This window comes from Salvia miltiorrhiza, chromosome 7, assembly GCF_028751815.1.
Source record: "Salvia miltiorrhiza cultivar Shanhuang (shh) chromosome 7, IMPLAD_Smil_shh, whole genome shotgun sequence".
NCBI classification, from domain to species: domain Eukaryota; kingdom Viridiplantae; phylum Streptophyta; class Magnoliopsida; order Lamiales; family Lamiaceae; genus Salvia; species Salvia miltiorrhiza.
This window is the reverse complement of record NC_080393.1, coordinates 21,445,560-21,467,833: the sequence shown is the minus strand read 5'-3', so window position 1 is coordinate 21,467,833 and position 22,274 is coordinate 21,445,560. Positions and strand designations below refer to the sequence as shown.

The following is a 22,274-nucleotide window of genomic DNA, read 5'->3' as shown; positions in this document are numbered from 1 at the left end:
AGGCTTGGATAATAATCTTACTAATATAAGAAATTTTGGGAGTTTGAGAAAAAAAAATTGATTGGGATCCATCGGCAATGGAGAAAAGATTACACTTTTGTAAGTGAAATTGATGCCCTAGGAAGAGAAGATGAGATAATTGTATTGTGTGTTTAATTATGATATACTATTAGAGCATCTCCAGCCCTTGGCGCTTAGGGGTGGCACTAATTGATAGTCCTCACCTTAGCGTCACCCCTCTCCAGTGCATTGGCGCTAAAATCTTTATTTCCAATTAATCTCATTTTTACTCTTCTATTTTAAAATTTAACATTTCATTAAAATTAAAAATTCATCATTGCATTAATTAAAATAAATTTAAATACTTAAATTAATATATAATAATTAAAATTAAAATTACAACAAAAACTTAGAAATTTAAAATAAATCAAAAATTAAAATTAAAAGAAAATATAAACAAAAATTATAAAAAATTAAAATACTACCCCACCAAACAAAAGGAAAACTCGCCCCAAACTCAAACCCCACCCCTGTTGCGCCAAACCAAACCTCATATATTTTGCATAGAGGCGGCCAAAAAAACCGGAACCAGAAATCGAACCGTGAAATCGGACCGTTCGGGACGGTTTCGGAATCGGAACCGTGTTAGACTGTTCCGAATCTAAACCAAAACCGTGTTAGGCCGATTCGGTTATGGTTCCAAATATCTGAAACCGGCAGCTTCGGTTCCGAATCGGGAACCAAACTGTGGAACCGCCAAACCGCCCTGAACCGCCCCTAGAACCGGCGGTTCCCGGTTTGAACTGTTAATTCCTTTTAAAATTTCACTATGTTTTGAATTGTTGTTGAAATGTAAATAATGTTGAACCATTTATTTAAATTATAAATGGTTGGAGTTTATTAAGAATTAAGAATTAGATGTGAGAATGAGAAATGAGGATTGGTCATTTTATTTAGGTTGTGAATGGTTGAAGTTTAATAAAAATTCGATGTGAGAATCATGTGCATTGAAAAACATAAGTTCATGTGCTTCTTTTATATCTATTACTATTATCTATTTTAAATTCTTATTCTCACATCGAAATTATAGTAAAATTCAACCCTTTAGAATCTAGATAAAATGCTCAACTCTCATTCCCACATCTAATTCATACTAAATCTCAATCATTTACAACCTAAATAAACAGTTCAACATTGTGTACATTCAAATCAACATTAAAAAAAAAAGTTCCATCTTTTGGAACCGTGAACCGTCAGTTCGGAACCGGAACCTGAATCGTCGGTTCACGGTTCGAACCGAAACCGTGAGGAAACTTTCACGGTTCGATTTCGGTTCCGAATTTTGAAACCGTGGAACCACCGGTTCGGTTGGAACCGGAACCGTGGCCACCTTTAATTTCGCACATCTTCTTCATCTTCCCAACAAGCCACAACAGCGAGGTTTTTTTGCAGTTATATATATATAAATTTGTCGCGTGTTTCACATGCGGAAGCCATCAAATCCTTCATGGTGAGGCACGATCGACCCAACTTGGCGCGCTAGCCCGCTTCCCACCTTTAAGCGTCGCCTCGAGTCGGCACTAATTGCTACGATTGGAGATGCTCTTACTAGACCTGTCTAGTTATAGAGAATGGTTTTTTTTTTTGGTTAAGGTACAAATCCATCCCTAAACTAGACACCCCTAGAGCGTATCACTCCCCATTCTCGACCTTGGTTCAAATACAACCCCAAAGTCCATAAAAAGGATGCATTTAAACCCAGCGAGTTAACAACCGTTATCTCTGCATTAACTTTTTTTAAAAAAATTTAAATTATGGATTTCGCCCCTTAAAACTTTTCCTGCCAGCCTTCGCTGGAACCCCGGCCTTCACCGCCATAGAAAAAACTTTTGACTGCAGCTTCGGTCTCAACTTCTCCAGCTTCACCTCCCGTCGTTTTCGCTCCACCGGCATCAGTAGGGGTGAGCATTCGGTTATATGGTTCGGTTTTTGCTAAAACCAAACCAAGCCATATTTTAGTTCGGTTTAAAAAAAAATCGAACCGAATCGAATTAACCGAAATTTTTATAATTAAAACCGAACCGAACCGAACCGAAAAACCGAATTAATCTGAAGAAAACCGAAATTTTCGAAAAAAAAAACCAAAAATTCCAAAAAAAAATTATAAAATTAAAAAAATATTAGAAGTTAGATATTATAAAATTATAATTAAAATATTATATATATATATATATATTATAAATATAATTCGATTTTTCGGTTTTGTTCGGTTTTAAAAAATCCGAACCGAACCGAAAAACTGGAATTTTATGGAAAAAAATCGAACCAAACCGAAAAACCGAACCATATTTTAAAATTTCGATTTGGATCGGTTCGGTTATCCGGTTTCGGATTTTTTGCTCACCCCTAGGCATCAGTGCCAATGAGCTCACCCCCATTCCCGGATAATTTAAATTGTGCATTTCGCCGTTGAGGGGCGCGTCGGAGTAGAGGGACACGTCGGAGAATTTTCTACCGTCGCTGAAGATGACGTCGGCGGAGAAATTGCGGTTGATTGTGCCGGTGCTGATAGAAATCCCCCTCGAAATGGTGTTGTATGCACCGATTGCGATGGAATTGAGGTAGTAAGGGGGAGGAAAATGATATCCCCTCTCTACCGCCGATTGGGATCGAAATCACGTCGACGCCACTTAGAAATTAAAAAAAAAATTAAGTTAACTTGCACGTATACCCCCCCTCCATTCTCGATCTTGGCTCAAATACACCCCATAGAGTCCATAAAAATAGTGCATTTAAACCCAGCAAGTTAACGGTGAGGTTGTATTTGGGCCAAGATTGAGAATGAAGGGGTATACGCTCTAGGGGTGTCTAGTTTAGGGGTGAATTTGTACTTTAACCGTTTTTTTTAATACTCCATCTGTCCCATTACAAATGTCTCATTACTTTGGGCACATAAATTAAAAAATATGTAATTAGTAAATAAAGTGAGTTGGTGGAAATTATTTAAATATTAGATATAGAGAGAGAATATGTTGCCAAAAAATAAATGTGACATTTGTAACGGGACATCCCATTATGAAAAATGATATATTTGTAATGGGACGGAGGGAATATAATATATGAAAGATACACTTATAATATTCAAAAAAATATAATAAATCAATTCAAGAGTGACATGTGTCACAATATTGGAATCTATTTAGAGCATTAACATTGGTTGAGTCTCTAGTTAGCTTATCTATGCTCCGGACCCACTTATGACTTTATGAGCCAAATGTTGCATTGATTTAACTGTCATGTTTATCTCTCTACGCATTCTCCAAATTTCTCAATGTTCCTTCTCGATTGATTTTATTCTTTCTAAATTTACTAGTAAGATTTAAACCCAATTCAATATTACAGGTGACATATGAATCAGTGTGGTGTGATCTTATAGTCTTTACTACAGATAGTCTAATATAACTAGTCTGCACTCCACTAACTTTCGCATAAAAGAACTCCTCAAATCATATGCATATGCAAATTATTCAATCTATTTTAATCCATCCAAAATGAGATTCTTGGCGAGATTGGCGTTTAAAAATTGTGAGCCCAACAGGTCGTTTTCACATAATATCAGCATAAGTGATGACACGGGTGCAGTGATAGAAACCAAGCCACGTCATCAATGATGTGCACAGCACGAAATACACCTCTCTTCCAATCAACACCTCAAAATCGAGAGGCTTCTAATTTCTCCCTCTCTTCTCACAGCGGTGGGCCTCGCTACTGCGGTTTTTCTTTCTCCAAAGAAGTCGGAAACAAACCGCTTAGACTTTTCAAATCGACACCAACCCCTTTCTGCCCACAAGGTAGAAAAGGAAAAAAGAAAAGAAAAGAAAAAGAAAGAATAAAGAGGAAGAACTATTGGTAAATAATCCAATAACAACTATCATGCCTCGTCATACGTAATAGCATCGAATTCAAGCCCAGGCAATCGCAAAGGTCCATACTTTTTTTTCAATGCGTTTCGATTTCTATGTGTTGTTTCAGGGCAGGATGTTTTGCTCTATCAGAATTGTCTCCCTAATTATGTATGTTGGGTCGTATTTTTTTCTTGCCGATTTTTTGATTGGTTGGCTGAAGCATAAAATTTAGGGGATTAAACGCGAATGATTTTTTTTTTTGATATTTTTGCGCTCTGAGCTGCCTCAGTGTCCATCCTCTTTGGTTTGCCTTTTGTTATTGTTTTATGTGTGTTTTATAATAGTAGTGTGAATATACTGGGTTTTAGGGTTTAATTTCCCTTTTGTTGGAAAGTCAATTAATTAGCCGGAAACTTAATGGTCTTCCGTGTTTTCTCGTAGAAGGGAGAATGACAGGAGAGCTGAAGCACTCTGTAAATTCATGGACGGCTGAGCAGTCCTCAAGGATCTCTGAATTTAATAAGGACGTGTCGTTGATGTCGGGAGCAATGGTGATTGTTGATGGCATTGAGGCATCCGAAATCTCACAGAGCAGCAATAGGGTTGTGGATGCCTCTGCAGGTGAAAAACTGGGGTTGTCTGAGCGGGCTATCTCTGCGGCTGGTGCAGCGTTTCTATCCGCCATTTTGGTCAACCCACTTGATGTGGCTAAGGTGCATTTGACATCTTCAATTCTTCTTTATTAATGATCTATTTGGTTAAGTTTCAACTTCTTTGATTCAGTAAGGTTGTAGCCATGTGTGCCCTTCCCCCTTAATTTCTGTTTTTGTGGATATATGCTATTAAGTCCTTCAGTCACCGGCCAATTGGTTGCTAGACTTGTAGTCGTTTAGTGAAACTAGTTAATGGTCTAATTGATTTTTCGAATACAAACCCCTCCCTTCCCTCACCTGCAAAAAAAGAAAACAAAAACTGATTTAGCTATTGAAATTTTGTTTCACTTACCTATTTTGCCCTTTTAATATTTGTAGTCCTCTAGAATAGCTGTACTTGTACGTCCAGTAGTATTACTATTTACTTATTCCTCTCCATCTGATTTTTTACTTTGTGTAATCTCTCAGACAAGATTACAGGCACAAGCTGCTGGAGTCCCTTACTCCCATCCATTAAGTAATCTTACTTCTCGCATGTCATATTTTGGACCTCACATGGTATGTAAGCTGTCTTCTGTTATCATTTTCAGCATTTTCATTTCATTTGATTGGCCTGTCAATTTAAGCTTATTCCTAAATTCTCATCTCAATGAATCACTTGGAGTAGAGCCTCACGTGGCCGGATCAATGGATTTCCTTGGCTATAGTCTTATGTGTCTCATATAACCTGAATATTCTTTTATTTTAATTTGTATTTGTATTCTTATGAATCAAGTTTCCTTGGCTATAGTTTTATGTGTCTCATATAACCTGAATATTCTTTTATTTTAATTTGTATTTGTATTCTTATGAATCAAGTTTCCACTGTTAATTGAACAGTGCTATTTTAGGCCCTACTTTGGCCACAATTTCTTTGGATTGGTAACTTGTCTTGCAAAGGTTTTTTCCCATGATAGTGCTTCATGCTACCTAATTGAGATTTGTTTATTCTTGAACTGACAGAACTTGTTATTAAATTGTTCAGCCAGTTTACTTTTATTTTGGTTCCATTTGGCCTTAAACTTTGTTTTTAGCATTGTCCAATCATTACTCAAAAGGAATAGTTGTTTGACATTGGTGGTTTGTGTCTCTACTTCAAAACTCAATCCCTAGATGTTAATCTTTCAGTAGAATCTAGAACTCTAAAGACTCGACACTTGGAAAAACTGAGGGAGTGCGACTGTAATGTAGCACCTATTTTAATCACAACAACCACCCTTATGTTTATTTAAGTTGAGTTGTAATCGGTGACCCTATAGTTGTGTATTGTTGTGTAGGAAATATTCTATAGTGGCTTTAGTTTTAGTGATTTATATGTATCATTAGTGTAAGTTTCGTGGTTGCTATGTCTAAGTTGGCGTTGAATATAGTAACAACAGGTTGAGAACGAACCCTTGCCTGAAGTAATAAAAGTTGACATTCCCATTTCCATTTGTTGCTAGATGTTTGCTGATCTGAGGTGCTCTCCCTCGTGCGCACGCGCTGGAGTTCATGGTACAGTAGCAATTTGTCCACCTGATTGTTTCCATTATAAGGGAACACTGGATGTTTTCTGCAAAATTGTTCGGCAGGTTAGTTGTTGACAGTTAAACAATAAGAAAGAGTGAGAAGCATTTCCTAAATGTAGCTCATTTTATGCATGCTGAGTCTTTCTCTGAAATTGATCATAGCAAAGTGTGGAGGTATAGACAAAATATGCCATTGGCTTTCCCAACAATTATATACTTTTGAGCCACCGATATACTATACTTGCATGCGCACACATGCTTACTCAGTTTGAAGTTAAAACTTGTACACAATATTGTTAATTGATGCTTGATCATTGTTAAACAATACGTGGGAAACATATTTGGGACTAATTTTCTGTATATTCATCAACTCAAGAAAGCACTTCATCAACTCAAGAAAGCACTTATTTATAATACAAGAGTCCTAACTAAACTAGGAAACATAATGAAAACCTAAAATTAAAATACCATTTATAATTCCAACAATCATTTATTCTCATGTCCTATGCAGGAAGGATTTTCTGCACTCTGGAGAGGAACTAATGCTGGCTTGGCACTTGCTATTCCCACTGTAAGTTTGCTGCTAAAATATGTGGCATCTGCTGATTATGTTATTATTGTGGGTTTTTGGAAATAAACTCCTCTATACCTGCTTGAATGATGATTAGTATATGTTTTCAAACAGGTTGGCATTTATTTGCCATGCTATGATATTTTTCGCAACAAATTAGAGGAGTTTACTGCACAGAATGCTCCTGGATTAACTCCTTATACACCTTTAGTTGCTGGGGCTTTGGCACGCTCCTTAGCTTGCACTAGTTGCTATCCTATTGAGCTTGCAAGAACACGAATGCAGGTAATTTGTTTAGCTGTATTTTCATTGTGTCGTTCAGTACTGTTGTGCTTCTGAGTTTTCAACTATCTCATTGTAATATCTTGGTATTCAGGCATTTAAGCATATCCATGGCGATAAAAGGCCTCCAGGAGTGTTGAAGACTTTAATTGACGTTATCTCCCAAGTCAAAAGTACAACGAGCTTCAATAACAGCTGTAAGTTGTTGTTCTTATTCTACTGGTTACGAAATTTATCCTTTGATGAAAAGTTAATCTTTGCTAATACCAAGACAATCAACACAGATCAGAGCTATCTTTTGGCCCTTTTGATGCCTTCCAGTTTAGTGCTTAATACGTAACCTTGCTTGTGGTCTGTTTTTTCCTTTTTTGTTGGACTTCATGAACCCAAATCATGATAACTCTTTGTAGAAAGTTGGATATATAATCACTGTTGTGAAAAGCGCACAGTGTGGCGGCAGAAAACCGCACTGCTTTATGCGCATCAATCTAAATTTTACTTCTACATCTTTTTTTTGTGAGGCGGACGCCTCAAAGATTTAATTAAGGCGAATCGGTGCTTGTTTTAATAGCTTTAATTAGTTGGCCCATCTATTATTATATACTAAAATTAAAAAGCCTATGCAATATAATACTATATTGTAACCCTAAATTAACTAATCAAAAGAGATTTGTTTATGTTTGCGTTGCGATGTTAGACATATAAGTTAGGGAGCCCTAACTTAACCCATAACCATGGTCAAGGGTAAAGGGTTGACCCCCTCTTATATACCATTCCACACTTTCCTATGGAACCGATGGGGATATCGTAACAATCCATCCCCCATTAAGACCGGACGTCCACAGATGGCTTTCACTCTGGGGAGCCTTCGATCGACCCAGGCAGGTCGCCTTCGAGCCCCTGGAGTCGTGCGGCACTCTCCCCAGGTAGCCCTCTCCCGTAAACTTTCGGATCCGGCAGGTCGGACCAAATTGTTAGACATATAAGTTAGGGAGCCCTAACTTGATCCAAAACCATGGTCAAGGGTAAAGGGTTGAACCCCTCTTATATACCATTCCACACTTTTCTCTGGAACCGATGTGGGATATCGTAACATGTGATGCGCTGCGAAGTCGGAAAAGATTCACACTGACAAGTGACAACAACACTCTCTCACGCCTCTTAATGAGTGGGATGTTTAAGATTTTAAATATTTGATGAACTGGATAATTTGGTGTTTTTGAGATGCGTTAAGCTTTTATTTTGAGATATTTGATGAGCGAAATGCTTAAAATTTTAAACATTTTGATTATTTTGAACATATTTTTTATTGATACTATGTTGTTTTATAAAGTATTTTTTTTATAATTATAATTTTTGTTTTTAATCTTCGGTGTGAGGATTATGCCTCGCACCGCCTCGAGGTTTAATGCCTCGCCTCGCCGAGGCAAAACGACTCAGTTCTGCATTAAGCTTTTTGCAACACTGTGTATAATCCTTTCTAAATTTTTTAAGGTGGGGACTTCAAAATTTTAGAGCTATTGGTGGTCACAAAGGAAATCTGCCTTATGCAGTTTTTAAGCATTATCTCATCGTTTTGTTTGGCCTTGGCTTTTTTCTTTTGCAGTGCAAAACTACCGTTTCTTGTGGACTGGCCTGGGGGCTCAGCTTGCTCGTGATGTGCCTTTCTCTGCAATCTGCTGGTCAACCCTCGAGCCGGTTAGTTTCATCATCTGTGCTCTCTGCAGCTAAAATTATGCATCTTATGCAATGAAATTTTTATAATCTTTATGGGCCAGTGTTGTAAAAATCGCTTGAGGCGGCCGCCTTGAGGCGCGCCTCAAGGCGAGGCGGCAAGGAAACCGCACCTCATATACGCTTTTATGTGTATTCAATTATTTTGCGCCTTGGTCGGTTTGAGGCGCCACCTCAAAACGGTAAAACGGTGAGGCGCCGTTTGATACTTAGTTCAGGCGGTGATGAATAAATATGATTCCTGAATTTCTTTTTTGAGTGGTCTCAGCTTCAATTTTCTAAAGTTCTTTTTTTACTCATATTTCGAAAGCCTATACAGCCGCAACTTTATGAAGTTCTTTTTTTCATTATTTCCAAAGCCTATAGAGCCACAATTTTTTTGGTTAAATGGGCCCTGCAAAGGAATAATAATTTAACACTAATGGAGTATATTTAAAGTATAAATAAGGAGCATTAGCTTTTGTAAAAAAACCACACAAGCTACAGACAGAAAACAGCAAATTAGGAGCAGCAGTCAGTGGTTTGACAAACTGGATAATTTGGTTATTTTTTATATATTTTCAGCTTTTAATTTAATTGTTTTAAGACTTTAAAATTCATAACTTATATATATTTTTTATTTTTATATGATTTTATTTGTTTTTTAAATTGTTGTGAGTTTTTTTGTACTTGGTGTGAGGCTTACGCCTCAAACCACCTTGAGGCTTACCGCCTCGCCTCGACCAGGCAAAACGCCTCAATCCCGCCTTAAGTTTTTCACAACGTTGTTATGGGCTTGTAATGAGCTTATACCAGACAATTATTTATTATAGGTGAGGAGGCGGCTTCTAGGTGTGATTGGAGATGAAGCTAATGCCGTCAGTGTCCTTGGGGCAAACTTTTCTGCTGGTTTTGTTGCTGGGAGCCTTGCTGCTGCTGCTACATGTCCACTTGATGTTGCAAAGACCCGTAGACAAATTGAGGTATTCATTTAAATAAAATTCAGTGCAATAGAAAGTTGTGTTATATAGATTACTGGTGTATATTTTTATTATTTCAGGTAATAGTTGTTTAGCTTGTTTGTCTTGTCATTTTGCAGCAAGATCCGACCAGGGCATTGAGAATGACTACAAGGCACACACTCCTAGAAGTTTGGAGGTAATTATGCCCCATTTATAATTTTAGCTTTGAACTATTGAAAAAATGTGAGATGCTTAAGATCTAGTAGTTTTCCATTTTGTCCAGTTTTGTAATACCAGTTCTTCTTATAGCTGTGACCCATAAAACCATATTCAGCTGCACCTGCATCAATTTGTAGTTTCTGGCTTTTCTCTTGGGACAGATGTTCCCAAACTTTTATCAACGAGAACTTCAGGGCTTAAAATGTGTACTGTCTCTTCAGCTCAATTTTTCCCTTCTCTATGGTTTTTCCATGATGGTCAATTGGAATTGGACTATTCTTAAAGATATACCTGTCTCCTTTGGTTACGACTGTAATGGTATATTGGTATTGGATATGTTGAGAACTAAGAAACCAGACTTTTGGTCTTACTGTAGAAATATCCTCCACGGCTGGTTAGTAAATTAGCTTTCCTTGAATGGAAATGAGATATAGGAGAGATGATGAAGAGTGGTTTCCAGATCTGCCTCCATGTGGGGAGGCGTCTAGGGTTTTGAAGTGAAAGTGACAAAAGAGAGACGGGGAAAACCCTGTCATTTTTGTCATTCTGATACTCCTTTGGGGAGTACAACTTTGAATATTTTTGAGACAAGTGACAGTAACCCAAACTTGTATCATCAAATATATTAGAATATTTACACATCTTTATTGATGTATATGATGAAGCTTCCTAGCACTCCTTATCCTCATTTTAGAACCTTTACATCAACTTATCCTGAAACTTAGAAGATGAGGAGTCCAACACCAATATATGTTCCCACATCAGACGCTCATACCAATCCGAGTGACAGATACTGTGGTTGAATCCTTGACTTCCCCTTTTAGACTACAAGCAGCAGTGAGGTTGCAGTTCCAAATTTCTAATGTTTGCACAACTTTAATTAATCCCAACAACTTCAACTAATCTCTCGTCATCTATGTTATATCTCAGCTAGTCTTAGAATAGGTACATGTCTATATGTTCTAGCTCTCTATGTTTGCTTCTTTTATCTGAAGCTGTCTGTCAAATTTATGTTTTGTCATTACTCTAACCTAACAATTCAGGTTTGCTTGATGGCTAGAATGTTTAGGTACATATGCAAGTTGATTGTTTTTTAGTCTTGATGTTCTAAATTGCATTTTTTCCTCCGCATGATATTTGATGTACTTGTACCATTTACAGGGATGGGAGGATGAAGGGTTTGTTTACTGGTGTTGGCCCCCGTGTTGGCCGTGCTGGTCCTTCTGTTGGGATTGTGGTTTCCTTTTACGAAGTTGTAAAGTACCTTCTAAACCGTCATTACGCTACATCTTGACCGACTAGAGGCCTTTTCGTTCCTGTTTTTTTGCCATAAATGATGACTGCTGACTACACAGCTGACTAAGGTACCCGAGGTTGCACCAAAGCACATGGTGAGTTGATATATAGGCGTAAATTGCACAGTTTCGAGGGCTACTTATTTGGGAACTTGTACACACGCGAGGAAATAATTTCCATGTGAAATTTTCTCCATATGTCAATAAGTTTTCTTCTCATATAGTTTTTTGATTCAAGTGTTTTAGCTAGATTCGATGTCACTTGAGTCCACTATTGAGAAGAGATTTTTGTAGGGAGATTATAACCGGTTTTTACTGGGTCATGACATGCATATGTTTTTCTTTGGCCATATACATGTCAAAGTTTAGATTCTATGTTTCTTTAGTGGCTTTGTGAATGAGACGGTGAAAAATATTTCATTAACGCGCAATAAACTGTTTATATTTCCTGACAAAAAAAATGTTACTTGCTTAGTGTTCAAGCCATAACTCATCACTGAGAAAGAAATTAATTAAGCAGTTGAATTTACCAACTTTATTAATTCAGTGGTAAAGTTCTGAAATATGTTACGATTAAATAACCCATTTGGACGACTATATGTCATGCTTAAATAACTCAAAATAGATGAAAATGGAGAATGAGGAAGGGTAAAATTATCTGTTGTAGAAAATAAGAAATTAAAAAGAAAATGTTTTTTTATTTCTCATTTTTTCATCAAAAATTTATAATCAAAGAGAACACCCTTTAAAAAGAAAAAAGAAAAGCTATATCATTTGGGTTGTGTAGTGGTTTGTTTTGCGTGTGTTGGTCAAGCGGTACGTGGTTAATGTTTAAGGTTAAAGGTTTTGGGTTCAGAGTTTCTTGTGGCGTGGTCTTTTAACAGTGGCGGAGCCAGGCCCCGAGGCGTTGGGGGGGCAAAATATTTAAAATATTTAAAATAACTTATATAGATATAATATAATAAAATATTTTTACAAATCACAAAAATTCTCTATGATTACTAAAATGGAGTAATATGAACTCGTTGTAAAGTAATATATTTTTTTATATAATTAAGTAACAAGATAAAGACGATCTCTCATACTATTTAGAAGCTGACTTTTTTTATAATCTTTGTGACAAAAAAAGAAAGTTCTTTTTACAGTGTCATAGGTAACCACTAAATAAAATTAGAACAGAGAACCATTTTAAACCATTCGATCATCAAGATCTACGGTGGATGCATCATCTTGGTGGATGAATGCAGATCCTGGGTTCGAATCCTGAAGGGAGCAAAAATTTTATTATTTTCGGATGCATTAAATTTAATAGTGAATGCATTAATTTATATAGTAGATGCATTAATTTTAATGGTTCTTATGTTCTCACAATAAGTGTGGTTCTCACTATAATCGCACCCTATATATATATATATAATATTGATATTTATTTATTTTTTACAATAAAACTCGAAGAATATTCATGGGTGTAAAAAGAAGACCCACATGCTACTATTAAAATTCTGATAACAATAAACAAATAATTATGCCAAACGGAAAGCTAGAAAAGTAATACAAAAAAACTGTGAATTAGAACGAATTTAGAAAAAATTAACTTTTAAAATTCAGAGTTAATAATGATCCTTCAGTAAATTAATTAGATTATTGAATATACATTGGGGCTTCGCTTGGATAAGAAATTGAAGAAGTAAGACGAAATAAATATTTAAAATAAAGAAGAGTTTCAAAAGACCAATGAATTGTATTTTGTCAATAATATAAAAAATAGTTAGAATTTGTGTAAATTAGGAATAATACTTTATTGGTGCAATTTTTGAATTGAATTTACTTGAATTTATCTATTTAAATGTAATTTACACAATTTCAGCCTTCTCTTGTTAGACATACACGTATGAGCCCTTCCATCCAACACCAAAAAATCATTTATTTTCTTTTATTTTTGCCCCTACTTTTCATAATTTTTGGTGGGGCAAACTTAAATATTTATGTAAAATTGAATATACATGGAAGCATAATATAACTCAATTGAGGGGGGGCAATTGCACCACCATTTTATAGTGTAGCTCCGCCCCTGTCTTTTAATTTCTTTATTTAATACTTTAAATTTATATAAAAAAAAATTCCCGAAAAGCGGATTATCCATTGTGTTGTTGAAATATAAGAATTAAGTGGGAATATTTTCTAAGAGTTGCACATTTACTCATGCATAGAGTAGGTAACTTGAACTCCCACATTCAAAGATATTATGTGACTTGAACGATCGATCTATTGATAGATTGAAGGAAAAATATTTTAATAACTTAGTTGAGCGTGTTTATGGATTAACTACGAGGATATAAAGATAAATATTGGAGGCTTTATTAATAAAGTCTTATGTTAAGTGACGTGCGAGTACCACACATGTTTATAATTTACAATTTATAATCTTCAGTTAAAATTTATTAATTCTAATTAAGTGCAAATCCCACGTAGGGATGACAATCGGATACCTTAGTACAAAAAAAAAAAAAAAATCACCACAAATCACATAGCTAAATCCACATCTTTCATCCATGTTTAAATTCACAAATGACAAAGTTTAAATCCAAAATTAATATTCAAATTCATCAACTAAAATATAAAATTCAACAAAGTTATATTATTGCTCTATAGTAGAAATAGAGCCCTCTTCATTGAACTCTTTCATTCTTTCATTGACATATGTTGGTCCATATCTAATATCTAATATATATATCCAAAACTCATATTTTAAGGATATTTCGTGAGTATTTTACGGGTAATTCGCAGATATTTTTCGCGGGTAAACGAGTTTCGCGGGTATGGATAGTAAGTATCCAAACTCATACACACGAACTAAATTGATAGTGAATTGTAATCACGAAATTATCCGTGGATATCAAATGCCTCTCAAATCCGCCCTATTAAGATCGAGTTTTCGCGGATATCTGTTACGCACGGATAAATTGTCATCCCTAATCACACGAGGACGTCTGCACATGAGAATAAGAGATACCACTACTTTTAATTTTCATGGACACTGTACACATATAAACTTGTATTTCTACCTATGCAATGCACAAAAAAAATACATATATATAAAATGATACTAATTTAATTATTATGTTTATTAATATAATAAAATATATAATTTAATTAAATATATTTAAATTGAATATAGAAAAAAAATCACAATAATAAAAATTAATATTATGAAAAAAGCAAAAAAAAAAAAATAGAAAATGAAAATGAAAAAGGAATTAAAAAAATAGATTTATTTCAAGAAAGATGAGAGAGGAGAGATAATTTTGTTAAGTTTTAATATTTAAATAAATAAATTTTATATTTTAAATCTAATTTTATATAAAATATATTAAATTAAAATCCATATTAAATAATTATTTTATAATTAGCCGAAATTCACCAATTTAGAAATTAATAAAATAGAAAAGTTAAGAAGATAAAGAAAATAAATAAATAAAAATAATTTACAAATTAATTTTTATTTTTTTTATAATCATGAAATTGACACTTAGTTTTAAAATTGATTTTCAATTGAAAGTACTATTTAGAGGGTGTTTGATTGACCTAGGGGAAGAAACACGAGTATTATTTATTAGTTGAGTGGAGAAATGGACCTACAAAGTGTATTGTTTATTAATTAAGTGGAGAAAAAATGTACTTCCTCCGTCCACCAAAGATATGTCACAATTTCCTTTTTCGTCCGTCCACAAAAAACATGCCACATCCATTTTTAGTAGTAGGGTCCACACCATTCCACTCACATTTAAAGTGGGACCCTTACTCTACTACCAACTTCACTCACATTTTATTAAAACCCGTGCCGAAAGTAAAGTGGCATATCTTTGATGGACGGAGAGAGTATTGTTTATTGGGACCCGCCAATTAAAAAATTTATAAATAGTTACTAAAAATGGGTAGGACAAAAATTGAAAGACGAATCAAAAAAGAAAGTATGACATAAATTGGTGGACGAAGAGAGTATTAAAAATATTTATAAATTGTTTAGAAGCTTATAAGTTTCTTCAAAGTGTTTGACATAATAAATTCCTAAACAATTTATAATTTCTAAAAATAAATTATAAGAAATCTTTCAAATTCATCACTCTTTGATTTTCTTTTTTTTGTAAAAAATTTTATTCAAATATTTTGACAACCTATGATCTCCTTAGAGCATCTACATCCGAGACAATTTATGAGTCAATATCCTGAATTGAGGTAGCTCATCCAACTAACTCATACTTCATTAATTTTATTTTATTTTTAAAAGTGGCGCATACATTAGTCGAGCTCATTCGTATGAGTCGAACTCGAGTTTCCCCTTACTTGCATCAGTCGGCTCATCCGCCAAATCGACTCGAATCTCTTGATGTGGGTGCTCTTAAAACGAGCCTCAGCCTACCCAAACACGCTCTTAAATTATTATAGACGAACAATTTAAGTTTGAATATGGATTGGTGGGATATAATATAAAGAGCAAGAGAGAAGTTGGAAATGGTTGATTCGTAGTACCGAACTTCCGTCACTCGCTCACACTCTTCCTTCTCAGTCTTTCACTTAAATTCATACAATTTGCTTGAAATTCTGAGCATGAAAGTCCCAATTATTGCTTGTCGTCTCAATGCTCTCTTACTCGAACCATATAATCAACTTTTTGCTAAATCCAGGGCATTGCTCTGCGCTCCGTGCCGCCGTCTTTCTACTGCGTCAACAGAGGTTCCGGAAATGGATGCATTCATGGAAAAACTCAACGACTACGAAAAAATCGGTGTTCCTAAGGGAGCCGGTACTGATTCCTGCGACGGTTTCGATTTAGGTAGGATGCGGCGGCTGCTGCACAATCTTGGCAATCCTCAATCCAAATTCAAGGTAAGGTTTTTGTGTATCCAATTAACACTCTTCTGGGCATTTATTTGCCGTAGGGTTTCTGTGGATTGGAGTTGAGTCGATGAGCAAACAGCCTGGTCGCTTTAGTTTGAGTTTATTTATTTATTTATTTTGAGTTAGTTTAAAAGATTGGATTTTGATTTAGGCTATACATATTGCTGGTACAAAAGGGAAAGGATCAACTGCTGCTTTCCTTTCCAGCATTTTACGTGCGGAAGGGTATTCTGTTGGTTGCTATACTAGGTATCCTCTGTAATTCATTCTGGTTCAGATTATATGGTGGTAGAATCACGATTCTTTATCATGAAGTACAAAACTGTAGCTGCTTAGTTTATACGTGCAAGCAACTGAAGGTATTGCGTTTTCCAGTCCGCACATACGCACTATTAGAGAGCGTATCACGCTGGGAACGAGTGGAGAAGCAGTGTCGGGGATTTCATTGGATTCACACTTCCACAAAATAAAGGAGGAGCTTGAAAGGGCAGTAGAACGTGAAAAAGGGCATCTCAGTCAGTTTGAGGTATGCTTGTGGATGAATATGTTTTTCTATTAACTTACTTGAAGATGGTATTTTGACATGTCTGTTGTTTAATTATTTTAGTTGAAACTGTTTGTGATACTGATCTGTATTGTCTTCCAATCTATTTGATTGTTGAAATCAAGGTTTTCACTGCTATTGCATTGAGCTTATTTGCCGAAGAGAGAGTTCAATTTGCAGTTGTTGAGGTAAACTTATCTTGTCTGAGTCCTTTTACTAACTAACCAACCATGCTTCCTGTTTTTAAATTTCTTTTCGTTTTTTTGGAAGTAATCCAGTTTTTCAATTTATAAAACTATCATAAATAGCAAGTTGTTAGTAATATGAGAAATCTCTTAAATTTCTCCAACTAGACTTCATTACTTTTTACTCTCATCTTGGTGGCAGAGTTATTTTTGGTTGCCCCTGTTCTTGACTCCTTGATGGATGTAAAATCTGTGCGTCACTGTTTGTAGTCTAGCTTTGATTGAAAAAGGTGGAAGTCAAAATCTTGGAATGGATAATATTTTGATTTCTTATGTCAACCCATAGGCTGGATTAGGTGGCGCTCGGGATGCAACCAATGTATTTACCGTTTCAGATCTGGCAGCAGCAGTCATTACAAATATAGGTGAAGAGCATCTAGCTGCACTCGGGGGCTCTCTGGAGAGTATTGCTGTGGCTAAATCAGGAATAATTAAAGAACAGCGTCCAGTTAGGTGGTTCTACACATTCCTTCCTTTTAACAAATCAGTATATCCTCATTAATATGTTTAACGTCATATTTGCTTTCTTCCGTTGGAAGAGAGGCAGGCAGCAAATAGACGATAGACAAATTAATCAAGCTTAAATTTGAAAAATCGACATCAAGGAGAAGTTATATGAAATTATGCTTTAGACAAGGGAGATAAACTAAATACTACTTCCAATGTCAATGGCACGGTCTACTCATTATTTACTGTGTCTGGGTGCACATACCTTCCATCAAGTATGTGCATGATTATAAAGTTATACATACATGAGATATTGTGCAGAATCTGCAATTCTGACTCATTTGTGAAATCTTTTAGCTGGTTTTGGGTGGGCCATTCCTTCCACATATTGAAAGTATGATTCGTGAGAAGGCATTGTCTCTATGTTCGCCTGTTATATCAGCTTCCGATCCTGGAAATAGAAGTGTTCTGAAAGGCTTTACTGGAGCCTGTCAGGTGCCTCGCCAGTTATGCGATATTCTGCTCCTGATTGAGAGGGACTTTCATTTGGTATAAAATTTAATTTTATTCTACAAAAATTTTCAGTTTAAAGTTTGTTATACATTAAACTTACTTTTATTTCTTTATTGCAACACAATTTTGCTGTGAATCTGTCATAAACAAGTCCATTGAGCTGCTTAATCTACAATTACGCCTGCTTGGCTCTCACCAGCTCCAGAACGCTGTAACTGCTACTTGCACAGCACTTTGTCTACGTGAGCAAGGTATGGAAATAGAACTTGTTATCACTCCGATCTCATAATTTAGTATTTTTTTTACATGGATTACATTTGTGTACCGTACAGGAGCTTGATCATTTAATGATCGAAAGGTTTTTTACCCTTTCAAGCAGTTTTTGGAAACTTAAAGGAGTAATGATAAATGAAGAAATGGCCTTATCAGTGAAATCAATATTGACGACAATTGTTCAGTCTATTAGATAGATAACAAAAGCTTCCCTATTTTCTTGGATTTTGGATGTGTAATCAGGTGTCGTAGATTGAAATATGGTGTATGTTCAACTACTCTTTCTTATTAGTTAATAAGGATCATAGGACCCTGACAGTGGACTGAAACTGTGTCTGTGCATGCTGTAGTCATGGAATATGGCTAGTTCAGGGTTTAGCTGGTTGTCTGTTTGATAGTATGCCCGCTGAAGCTTGTTAAAACCACTCAATTATCTGACTTTATATTACGTTCATTCCATTTAGCAACCCTTCAATTTTTAAGAGGATAAGCACAGTGGTATTTGAAATCCTGCCGGACTTATTTACTGTAATACTAACTTGGAAAATAACAGTCTTTGGTGTTTTCGTTAATGAAGTAGACTGTCATTGCTTCAAGAGGTACCTCCTCTTTTGCTAGAAAGCATCTTTTGTATTCATTTTAGAAGTTATCTTATCAGAAACTTGCAATACAAGCATATTGCATATTACCTGGAAAATGTTTCTTTGAGCTCTGGTTCTACCTCCTCTATTATGACTTCTTTATGCCCGTACTTATTGTAGGGTGGAAATTATCGGATACATCCATTCGTGATGGTTTGCAGAGTGCATATCTGGTTGGTAGAAGCCAATTTTTGACATCTAAGGAAGCTGACATGCTAGGACTACCAGGGGCAACTATACTTCTTGATGGAGGTTTGGTTCCATTATTTCATGATTTCCTTTGTCACGCTAGACTATGATCTCACAGGCTTTTCAGGATTATAACTTCTTAGGTAGTTTGTTGATTTGTTCTTAGCTGTCTTTTCACATACAAAGGGGTGTGAGGTCATTGCTGAGCCAAGCGATTAGAATGAAAAAAGTTTTTTCTGTTTACTCTTACAAGATTTTGATCCAGTTGATGACAGGCTTGTGCTAATGTTTCTCTTTACTTGGAAATCTCAGCCCATACCAAGGAATCTGCCCGCGCTTTGGTGGACATGATTAAGATGGCATTTTCTGATGCAAGATTGGTTCTTGTTGTTGCTATGGCGAATGACAAAGACCATACTGGCTTTGCTAGAGCTCTGCTTTCACGTTAAGTATCTATTTGAGCTTTCATAAGCTTTTCTTGTTTTGTAAATATTTGTAGGATTAGAAACTTGGATGGTGCATTAGAGTAGGATAGTTTGTCACTGAGAGATCTGGTGCCCTATATTGGAAGTGTTGTTGAGAAGAATTTGCCTAGGTCTTTTGCAATGGCTTGATGAACTTATACATGGTGTATTAATGTATAAATTAAGACTTCATAGTGATGACCAAAGCAAGAACAGATACATTCACATCTTTTAGTTTACCGATATGTTCCTTCTGTTCACATCCTTTAGCTGTCGGCTGTCCTCATATACATGTGATAAGCAGTAATATTTGACTATATATTTGAATAGAGCCTAATGCAAAAGTTAGGGGTGCAGGTGGCACTGTTATCTTTGGTTCTTTTGATTTTCTTGTTCTAAATCAGTGATTAATTTGTATTAACATTGAGGAGTTATTTTACTTATTTACTCAGATCTACTCTAGTCTCTAAAACTAAAAAGCAATTAATATTCCTGAATTCAGGCATGAATGAGATATATATATATATATATATATATATATATATATAGGGGAGGGCTAGAATAAAAACACTCTTAAGTGTATAAAATATAAATGATTTTCAGCCCTTAGATCATCAAGATCTACGGTTGATTCGTAACCCTGTTGGATGAATTCGTGGTCTAGGGTTCGAATCCCAAAGGTAGCAAAAAATTATTTTTCATAATTCGTAACTATGTTTGATGAATTCGTAACCCTGTTGGATAAAATTCGTATATTAAAAAACGTTTATATTTATATTTTAAGAAGTGTTTTTACCGTAGCCCTCCCCTATATATATATATATCTGTAGGAAACAAAAGACCATGGGAATGTTCATTGTGTACTTTATGCAATTATGTTGAAGAGGCAGTTCGTTATACTCTTTGCAAGTTATTACACATACTACTTTTGTGGGGCATTTTTAACTTTAGTTAACTTGGCTCCATTCATTCTCTCTTGTGGTGGGGGTAAGGGGAGCGCAGCAATTTCAACTCCTGGTATATAAAATTGTCTCCTCTTTGCAGTTGGATGTTTGGAAGCTGTATGTTTCACTGAAGTTGATATTGCTGGACACAGATCTCGTACAACTTCATCATCCTCGTTAAAATGTTCCTGGATCAAAGCTTGTAGAGAGATGGGTGTTGGGTTTCTTGACTGCAGAACTGCTAATCACAAATGGATTGAGGATCAGCATCCTGAATCTTCCAGAAAAATGGGATCTGAATTCATCCTACTTTTGGAGGGGTCGTTAGTGGATTCAATTAGATTTGGACATGAGGTCCTCGGTACAACTTCTGCTACTGGAAATGGGATAATTGTAGTCACTGGATCATTGCATATTGTTTCAGCAGTTTTAGGTTGTCTTGAAACATGAGCTGATCTATATGTTAATTATATTTTTCTGAAAAGGAGTATGGTTTTTTTGGGGTCCAGCTATGTTGTCAAAGACATGCTATTGGTTATACAATGCAGAACAGGAGGCATCAAGCCTTACAAATTTAATTCTAAACCAAACGGTAAAATGGACTAGCATTGTTCTGAATCTGATAAAAGGCCCCCATTTAGCTTTATCTTTTTGTAGATTATCTTATCTTTGTAGATTAGTGAATGTCATGTCTATAGCTTTGGCATTCATTTATTCCTACTTTTTCTCATTGGGTTCCAAGTTAGCAAAAAATTCAAGACAGTAATTTTTTTCAGGTTTTTTCTTTTTCGAAAACTGGCTGTTCAGTTTACAGGTTGTAGTTGAATTGGTCAATTTTAAAGATGCTTATACTGGTGGGGCTACGTCTTGTAGTACGGTCGCCTAGTCTTGTTCTCTTGCAAGTTGCTCAATTTCCCTGCTATGTTTTTCATTGTTCACTGTTTGAACTTGATTTCTTTCCTTTTATTTTGGGGGTGATTCTTTTTTTTTCTTTTCATTTGTTACATCTTTCTTCCCTTTTGAGTTCCCTTCTCCCTTGTTTCAGCTAGATTGCCAATTGAAGTCCCTTGATACTGGTAGTTTAGTAGGTTTTATTTTTTGTTTTTGAGAACTGTTTCTAGTGATTGTAACTTTTGTCTGTATCTCTTGAGAAGCATGGTGTGAAGTACAACATTATTTTACCTTCTGAGCTCTATTGGACAATTACCTACATGAGAAATTATAGGTGTTGTAATAGATTCATATTTGAGCAACAACTGGAATTCAAACTGATCACAATTAGTTCAGCCCAGTAGGTGCTATCTTGAACACTAAAGTGTTCGTTCTGTTAATCAAGCTTAAAGTTAATAAATATCCTTAGATGAGTGTTGCTATGTAGCTTTCTCTTTTGAAGTAGAATTAAAAAAAGCTGGTCCAATTAGTTCATTGAAATTAGGTAAGCAAATATACAACATAAACTATGTTGAAGATAAACCCAACAGATCCAGAAAGATGCTAGACATTCTTGGGATATTACATGAGCTTACCTTGTGGCTTTTATTAAAAAATTTCTACTTTTTCATCAGCAGGCATCAAGAGAAAAGAAGGTTGTATTCAATTTCCTTCTAATGAAGGGAACGAGAAAAAGAGTGTATGGCAGTTAAAATGTGGATTTCATAGCCATAACTGAGCACAAGGTGTTTGTATATGTATCATCAACTATTGTTCTGGAATGGATAAAATGTACTGTGAGTTTGTCAAATCTAACCATTCTTCCCTCTCCTTGATTTTTGTCTTTCCATAGCATTGGTCTTTCCTTAATATCTTAAGCTAACGTTGTACTGTTTACCACAGTTATTTGGCAGATGCGTAATGAAACTCAAAAAGAGTGAAATTGGGCAATCAAAACACATGAATACTGCTTGGTCGAATTTTCATATAAATTAGCACATTTTCGCCGTTTACCCAAAGATTGTGTGGTCGACTTCT

General features: G+C 35.5%; 2 protein-coding genes across 4 annotated transcripts; both read left to right on the top strand.

The window, feature by feature from the left end:
* Positions 1-3,652: 3,652 nt before the first annotated feature.
* LOC130993399 (mitochondrial carrier protein MTM1) lies at positions 3,653-11,608 on the top strand. Of its 2 annotated transcripts, none has more exons than XM_057918278.1 (11): positions 3,653-3,984; positions 4,347-4,618; positions 5,027-5,116; positions 6,040-6,168; positions 6,617-6,676; positions 6,791-6,961; positions 7,053-7,155; positions 8,565-8,656; positions 9,505-9,654; positions 9,771-9,829; positions 11,014-11,608. In XM_057918278.1, exons 2-11 carry the CDS (start codon positions 4,355-4,357, stop codon positions 11,144-11,146), a joined length of 1,251 nt encoding a protein of 416 aa, XP_057774261.1. In that variant the 5' UTR covers positions 3,653-3,984; positions 4,347-4,354; the 3' UTR covers positions 11,147-11,608. The 2 variants fall into 2 exon arrangements, with proteins under 2 accessions (XP_057774261.1, XP_057774262.1); XM_057918279.1 differs by having other exon boundaries at positions 3,709-3,984; positions 4,350-4,618.
* Positions 11,609-15,487: 3,879 nt separating this feature from the next.
* Positions 15,488-20,891, top strand: LOC130993398 (dihydrofolate synthetase). Of its 2 annotated transcripts, XM_057918276.1 has the most exons (11): positions 15,515-15,662; positions 15,833-16,034; positions 16,198-16,295; positions 16,422-16,572; positions 16,716-16,778; positions 17,122-17,283; positions 17,640-17,831; positions 17,947-18,046; positions 18,830-18,961; positions 19,211-19,342; positions 20,407-20,891. In XM_057918276.1, exons 2-11 carry the CDS (start codon positions 15,891-15,893, stop codon positions 20,754-20,756), a joined length of 1,524 nt encoding a protein of 507 aa, XP_057774259.1. In that variant the 5' UTR covers positions 15,515-15,662; positions 15,833-15,890; the 3' UTR covers positions 20,757-20,891. The 2 variants fall into 2 exon arrangements, with proteins under 2 accessions (XP_057774258.1, XP_057774259.1); XM_057918275.1 differs by having other exon boundaries at positions 15,488-16,034.
* Positions 20,892-22,274: the final 1,383 nt, after the last annotated feature.